Below are 8,041 nucleotides of genomic sequence, written 5' to 3'. Positions count from 1 at the left end.
AAATAGACTGCTTTTGCCAAATGCAGAACTAGAGGATTAGCACCCAAACAGTATTTGCTGCAGGAGTTAAGTTTGGTCACAAGCTGTGGCTTGCCTGAGCAGGTACAAGGTGACACTAGTTCTTCACGGCCGACAGCGTTCTTCATTTACCATATTGCTAATGGGGTAATACAGCTCCCTCCCTGCTGTATTGTTCAGAAACATTGCTCTGGCAGAAACTGGGTCCTGCTGAGCCTTTCAAAAGGTGAACTGTGGTCACCTCTGTCCTCCAGAGTGAAATACAAAGTCTCAGGCTTGATCCTTTAGGTCTAGTTCAACAACGGCAAATCAGGCCAATGCTTACGAACACGCTGTGTTCTGCAGTGACCTGTGCCAAAACACTTCTGAAATGAAATGAGATTGTGCCCTTACAGAGGCCTAACATTTGCAGCTGTTTTAATAAGCTGATTTTCCACTTGCTTGGAATTTATTACAAGACCATACTTCTGACAGACCGTTCTTTGGGTCTCAGGAAACTCTGGGTCTGTACAGGCATATATGCAAATCCTATCTTAACAACATAGCAGAAGAGCATTACTACTTCATAAAAGAAGGCACTGCTTTCCAGGTGTAGGGAGATCATCATCTAAGAACTCTACTGATTCCTACCTTAATTTTTCATGCCTATTTCTTAATCCTAGTTTCACAGAACTAACAAGTTCTCAGAACTTTATGCAGAAAAGATCCAAGTTCTACAAAGCGTGCACAGGATAAACCATTTAGGCTCCAGTTATAGTTCACTACATGTGAATACTGTGTGCAGCTACCACCAACAACATACTTGCTGGCCAAGGATTTGTGGTTTAGGTCACACATAAAAAAACTAGCCAATACAAATACAAGTAAAGGCCTATGCATGCAAAGATAACAGAGCTAAAAATACATTGTAAGCACCACTTTAACTGCAGTCTGAAATAAAATCTTTATTTTATGTATATTATGTTCTTCTAAATGCAGAGGAGCAGAAGTATTTAAAATAAGACTTGCGTCCTCATTCAGGATTACTTTACAAAGTTGTATTTTCAGCCTTCATAAAAGTCATACAAAAACTATTTGTGACAACATACTCCAAAATATAGCAGATTTAAAGCATTTACATTTTACATGATCCAACAGTGCAATATGCACTTAAATTTAAACCAACTTCCTGATCAACAATGTGTTGTAATTAATCTAAAGCATGATTTACCACTCAGTTGTTTTGTCAGGGGTTTTAAAACAAGTCAGTTTCTAAAATACTAACTTAAAGATTTTAACTTAAATCATACTTAAGTTCCACACAGAGCAGTTACCCTCTTTATTCAGGGCTGACATGTGATGATGCATTGCCAATTGTATTGTACTTCAGAAAAGGCAGTAAAGATCCCTGCATCCTGCAAAAAAGCCAAGCCAGCTGATGCTTGTAGATTACCAGTACAGGTAGGCCTGCAGTCCTGGAAAGAGACCTAAACTGTGTCCTCTGATAAAGTTAACTTGCTAAATTAAAAATATTCTACCTAATAGTAAAAACATGCAAAGCTCTTGGTTAGAGTATAAAATGGTCCAATAAAACAGCTATCCTTTTGTGTTTGTTCAATGGCTGCTTATCCCAAGGTAGGCAGAGGCCCATCACATGTAACTCAGTGACAGCAAGCCACAGGCCTGCCAAACCTAAAGGCCCAAAGCTGAGATAACAGCAGAAAATTACTCAGCTGTATCATCACAGGATGAAAAGCAGCAGCTAACAGCCAGTCTTTCTACTCATGCATCAACAGGACAAAGACCACCTTGACCAAGCCAAACCACAACTGAAGCTAAGTTCACTTCTATACCGATGGCAATTTAATACCCATCAGTTCAGGAATGTGCAGTAAATGAGGCTTATGTTGCATCATCACAATAGCTAATTCATGTTCTTTGACAATTTTGTAAGAAATTGAAGGATAAAGTATTAAAAATGTTGAGGTTCCACAAACAGAATATAAAGGGAGAGAAGCAACCAAGCTTGTAACAAAAAACCTGACACATAATGTACCAAATTTCAGTCCTACACAGAAAACTGTTGTGATGTGCCAGAGCTTTGTGGTCTGCAGTGGAGCAAGTTGCCTTTTACACTTCCAGCCAGAGAAGCTGCATCACTTTAGCCACCACACGTTACTTCACACAGCAACTTTTCATACTGTGTTACCCAGAACTGGTACCTTGGTATTCATGCTCCTGTTACTCAGCACATTATTTTCATGGAAAGAACTATTACTTCAAAAGACCTTGGAAAACAAGTGTTACATGAAACATGAAGTTCATGCCTGTCTGCAATACCTCATCTAGTGTGGAAACTACGAGTAGTGTCAGTATCTCCACAGATACCACTTTTATCAGCAGGTTCAAAAGCCACAGATCATAGTTCACATATCCAACTGTGCTGCACTTTCTTTCAAGCTTTGTCTTGTTCTGTGTTACATTGAAACTGAAGCAAGTTACGCTGTTTGCATCTGCACACTTGGTGGAAGAATACATGCCATACTTACTGGGGCAAAAGAGGCTCCAGGAGCAGAATGGGCATGTGTCTTTACCTTCAAAATTTAAGCTGATACAGCACTTTGGAATACCTCCAATAATTTGTAAACATTCACTTTATCTGATTTTTTATATTGTATATACTTAATCAAGACACTCAAAGGAAAATTTATAATAGTAAAGGACAGTCATTATTTTTCTATTTCTCAAAGTCCTAATTCATCAGTTATCTCGAGCTTTAGTAACAAATGGTACTTTGAACAGGGCAATGGAAATGTTACTCCACAAGACAAATATAACAAAAAAAATTACAGGCAGCATCACACTTTTTATTTAAAAATATTCTGAGTACACAAGTACCTCCTTCTTTCAGGTTCGTTTTGGTTTCTTAACTCTTGTAACATTTTCAGGTAGGGAAGAAAAGAGAAGAAAACCAAGGTTGCTCATGAAAGCCCAAGTGAAACACTTGAGAACAGAGTTGTTCATGGACGCACTGGTACCTAAAGAACAAGTCTGCAGCTACAGCTGGTCTGTTCTGCTGCAGTAAAGTTCCTTGCTAGCAGGCACTAAAACCTGTTTGCAGTTTTCTAGATATCAGGGAAAACTTGATGTTTGAGGTTCTTGGGCACATGACCATTAGCATATTCAGTACCGACCTGACTGCTGTCTAAAGAATCAGTTGGTCCTGAACTGCGATTAACTGGAGGGGGAAGGGGTAAAAGGCAACCCATTAGCAGAAAATAAAGACTACTGAAGCGGTCACAGCAGGGTGCCACACATCCACACTTTGTCCTGTATGCAGCTGACCACGTGATAAGTGCAGTCCTCTCCAGTCTGTTTTCAGAAGGATACACAGAAGGATGTAAAGGTTCACCAAGATTCTGTCAACGGGGCTGCATTGAGGCACAGTGTCATGCATACACAGAAAACAAACTACTGCCTGCACTGAAAGGTACTCAAGAATGAGCTGACAACAGGCACCAGATTCGAAGACTTCAGCTTAAGCATTGGCTACTGCCTTTATAGAAGTCACTTGTAAGACAAAACTTCACCGTGGCAATTTAATTATGGAATGATTGAGGGTTAAAAAAAAATAAGAATTATCTTACTCATAAAATAGGACTAAGAGAATGCAGTTTTAAATGACAACTGTAAACCTGATATTAAAAATGTCAAGTGTCCTATGCAGTCTAAGATTAAAGGTGTTTAAAAGTTAGATATCCCCAAATGCCCATTTTAGGGCTGAAAAACATACAGTGAGACTACTCATGTGCTAGTTCAACCTACATTTTTTCACCTCAATAATTAAAAAACATGTCTATCAAAATAGAAAAAAAAAAAGTGCAACACTTCAGAGACAATTTTATACCTTAATTTGTATCCTAATCTGGCATTAAAATTGCCTGTCCTGGGCATATTCAGAGACTACACGACCCACAGAAATATCCTTGTGCTGGAACACTGCCCATGCAAGCAAGTCATACATCAGCATACATTTTCTCTCTGGTCCAGATGCACTTTGCATTCTGTGCTTTCCCCTTTAGCTAATGCTACGTTATGTGTCTGTGAGTAACAGTTGCCTGGTGTTTTCCACTGTTAAGGCTGAAGTTCTCCTTGATTATCAACATTTATAATATTCGCCTGATTTACTCCATTTTCTATTTGTTTCTGATGTGATGCTGCTGTGACAAACAGATGGGAAGATTCCATTGTAGAATGGTGACTGACATCTGCTTTCACTAGAACTTCGTAATACAGGAGGTAAAACACTGGAGTTACTATGCCAATAATCAACATAATCACTACAGCTGTCCACCATCCTATACCCCAATCTGCTCCGTAGTAAGGATCCTTGCATTTTTTAGCTTTACCATCAGTTTCGAAGGAGATCTGCTGGGCTGCTAATGCAGAAACAACTTCATCAAGATTCTCTCTCTTCGTATTGTTACACTTCACTATTTCCTCTATATCTCGATCCACTTCTTTTAAGAAGTTGCCAGCGGTCTCATTAGCAGGGAATTTATCAGGAGGTGCCATTTCCTGTGCTTCTATGGAGCAGTAAGCAGGCCGAAGAACCAGTCTTCCTTTTGGAGAGACATGTGTTTCAGTCAAGACGCTGAACTTTTTTACTGGAATTTTGATAGATCTCAGGGCAAAAAAATCTTGGTCATTGATAAGATTGTTAACTCTCTTGATATCTGCAACCTAAAAATAAAACCAACAGTTTAAATGTCAAAGCTCCACTGAACTGGAAATGTTTAAAGAGTACTGCATCCTTGAGAAATACTATTTGTCCCTAATGAAACAAAGACAAGGCCTCTGTTCTGCCTTTTATTTTTAACCGATACCCATTCAAACAGTACAAAGTGAGAAAGGGTCAAAGAACAATTCTGAACAATGTTAAAGCCTAAGGTAATTATGAGGTAACAAACCTCCTCACTTCATGTTAGAAGAATTAAAGCCACTTCACACATACATATTCACTTAATGTGTACTCATCTGTCAGTGGCAACTACCTCTGTGAAACAGATGGGACTTTACCTTAGTGCTTTCAAGTGAAGTAAATTACTGTGAGCTTCTCATTAAATTGAAAACTTAGGAGTAAGGAGTATTAAAACCTATGGGTGTCCAGTTCACCTAGCCACAGCTGTGGTTTGGGTACTTCCTACTTCTGGGGGTCTAAGGCAGAACACCAAGCATAACTTGAAACTGGCATCTCCCCTTATGAAGTCAGCTCTCCCCTTTCTCTATTCTTGCTCAAAATTAATCTCATTTTGCTCTTGGTAAGTTTAGCTTTTCAGTCTGAAGTGAATACTCTGCAAGGATTTAAGTGCCTGTGGAGAATCAGCACCTTCATTCTGAGACAGTAACTCCCTTAGCATGGAAGACCCAGCCACAAACCTCACCATGAGGAAGTACATAAAGATTGGTAGTTTTCTGCAGCACCTGGTAAGCACACAGGAGTTGTGCCCATGTTAAGCACGAGGCCTGAGTTCAGATCCTTCCTGTCCTCACTTGGAGGACATCTACCTCAGGAGAAATTACAGACAGAAAACAAGGTTGTCAAGAAACCCTTGCTGCTGCAATGGCTCTGTGTAAAACAGATATGTGGCCAGAAATACATTAGGATGATCAGTGCCTGCTGCCTGTGCTAACCTTGTAGTATGAGAAGTGTTTCAGTTCCTGTAGTGGTAAATGGGTGAGCATAACATACTGCAAAATACAGGATATACCTCAGTGATTACTGATTCAACCACAAGTTATCCTTCCCGCGTAAAGCCCTGGACTGCTAATTTACACTCTCCGTGAATTTCCAAGACAGAGTCTAACTCTGTTACCTTTTTTCCGCTTACCTGAGGTGTGATCTAGTAAGCCAGCTCAAAATACCTACTTGTGCTGTGCTCTGAAGCCAAGAACTGGTAGATGAAGCTAAGGTTTCTCGTAATTATGAAATAGTTATGTCAAGACATTGGTACTTAAATTAATGACAGGAGGCACCTAGTTCTGTCTCCACCTTAAGAAGCAGATGACATGAAGACTTCTGTAAATACGGATTTTGGATTTGACCTCCTGATAACTGCACAGATAGCAGTCAGTTCACCGACACACGCGGATAATTTCCTGTCAGAACTGGGTACATGCAAATGTACCAACTAATCAACTAATGCAAATGTATCAACATCAACTAATACAGTAACCTCTGCCTTAATTACTGCCGCCCACCCAGAAGTACTGGGTGGGAAGGACACTCATCATATTAATTTCACAGAATCATGTAACAGTCTGTGTTGGGAAGGACCTTAGGATCATCCAGTTCCAACCCCTGCCACAGGCAGGGACACCTTCCACTAGACCAGGTTGCTCCAAGCCCTGTCCAGCCTGGCCTTAAACACTGCCAGGGATGGGGCAACCACAGCTTCTATGGGCAACCTGTGCCAGGGCCTCACCACCCTCACAGGGAAGAACTTCTGCCTAAGAGCTCATCTCAGTCTCCCCTCTGTCAGGTTAAAGCCATTCCCCTTGTCCTGTCCCTACAGGCCCTTGTCCAAAGCCCCTCTCCAGGTTTCCTGTAGCCCCTTCCAGCACTGGAGCTGCCCTAAGGTCTCCCCTTAAGAAGCCTTCTCTTCCCCAGGCTGACCCAGCCCAGCTCTCTCAGCCTGTCTCCAGAGCAGAGCTGCTCCGGCCCTTGCAGCATCTCCATGGCCTCCTCTGAACTTGCTCCAACAGCTCCATGTGCCTCTTGTGTTGCTGCCCCAGAGCTGGACGCAGGACTGCAGGGGTGTGTGTGTGTGTGTGTGTGTGTCGTCCCTATAGCACAGCAGAGGGTAGAATCACCTCCCATGGCCTACTAGCCACAACTGTTGTGATGCAGCCTAAGATGTGTTAAAGAGGGGGAAAGTTCAGGTTAAATAAGGAAGAAGTTCTTTACTGTGAGGCACTGGAACGGGTTGCCCAGGGAAGCGGTAAATGCTCCATCCCTGGTAGTGTTCAAGGCCAGGTTGGACAGAGCTTTGGGCTACATTGCCCAGTATGAGGCATCCCTGCCCATGGCAGGGGGGTTGGAAATGCATAAGATGATCTTAAGGTCCTTTCCAACCCTAACTATTGTATGATTCTATCTGGTGTTTAAGAACTCTTAAATTTGAGACCTCTTAACCAGGAAAAGCGAGAAGGTCCAAGAAGGGAACACTGGGACATTTGGGCAGAGCATTCCCAACAGCACAACAGGTTCGTGCTGATAAATATTCAGGCAATTTAACAGAATTCAAAAGAAAGCTACATGGGGGTTTTTCTTCCCCCCTTCCTTAGTGGGATTCAGTCTCCACACCAATGCTGAAGGTGTTTCAGCAACACCCTCCTCATCACCGAGTCTCTCAGTGCGAAGTACCCAAGCGTGACTGCGCATCAGCGTAACTTCCACTGCAACACGCACCAGTTTGAGAAACAAGAGCCGCAGGCAGAACCGACACACTCGTTTCTTACGCTGCCGCCTGCTTTAAGGGATCACAGCCGGTGCAAACGGGGCCCGGGCAGTCAGGAGGTGTGAGCACAGCGCCGGGTCCCACCGCCGCCAGCAGGGTCGCAGCACCCCCCGAACTCCCTGATCACGGCACCAGCATGGAGCGCCTGGGCACGTACCGAGCAGCAGAACTGAAGCGCGATGGCGTTGAGCGTGTCCCCTTCCTGGATGTCCTTGGTGAGCAGGACTACATCATCCAGCCTGTCCCTCGACGCGCTCCTCCGCACCTTCTCCCTGCCCCGCGGCCGCAGCTCAGACACCTCGCCGCCCTCCTCCTCCTGCCCCTCGCTCTCCGCTACCACGAACGGGTACAGGTGTCCGCCGGTGGGCTGCTGCGCTACGGCCGGCGGCTGCGGGCCGCACCCGGCGCCTCTGCCGGCCATTCTCCGCCGGGGCCCCGGTGGCACACACTACAGCCGCGGCGGCCTCCGCGGGGATCCCCCACCGCGCCGCCCAGCGAGGGGAGGAGCCGGCACGGGAGCGCGC

At 43.8% G+C, this 8,041-nt stretch overlaps 1 protein-coding gene across 1 annotated transcript; it reads right to left on the bottom strand.

Moving 5' to 3' along the window:
• Positions 1–942: 942 nt before the first annotated feature.
• LYSMD3 (LysM domain containing 3) lies at positions 943–8,041 on the bottom strand. The gene is made up of 2 exons (XM_065662787.1): positions 7,675–8,041; positions 943–4,740 (listed from the first exon to the last, which is right to left on the bottom strand). The coding sequence occupies exons 1-2, from the start codon at positions 7,936–7,938 to the stop codon at positions 4,132–4,134; spliced, it is 873 nt and encodes a 290-aa protein (XP_065518859.1). The 5' UTR covers positions 7,939–8,041; the 3' UTR covers positions 943–4,131.

Source organism: Lathamus discolor, chromosome Z (assembly GCF_037157495.1).
Source record: "Lathamus discolor isolate bLatDis1 chromosome Z, bLatDis1.hap1, whole genome shotgun sequence".
Lineage (NCBI taxonomy): Eukaryota > Metazoa > Chordata > Aves > Psittaciformes > Psittacidae > Lathamus > Lathamus discolor.
This window is presented reverse-complemented; position numbering and strand designations above follow the sequence as displayed.

Bases quoted from the DNA above. Each gene is read 5' to 3' on its own strand.
- LYSMD3 (XM_065662787.1), bottom strand. From the start codon at position 7,938: ATGGCCGGCAGAGGCGCCGGGTGCGGCCCGCAGCCGCCGGCCGTAGCG. The intron at 4,741-7,674 runs GTACGTGCCCAG...TTTTATTTTTAG, and splicing joins CGCTTCAGTTCTGCTGCTCG to GTTGCAGATATCAAGAGAGT.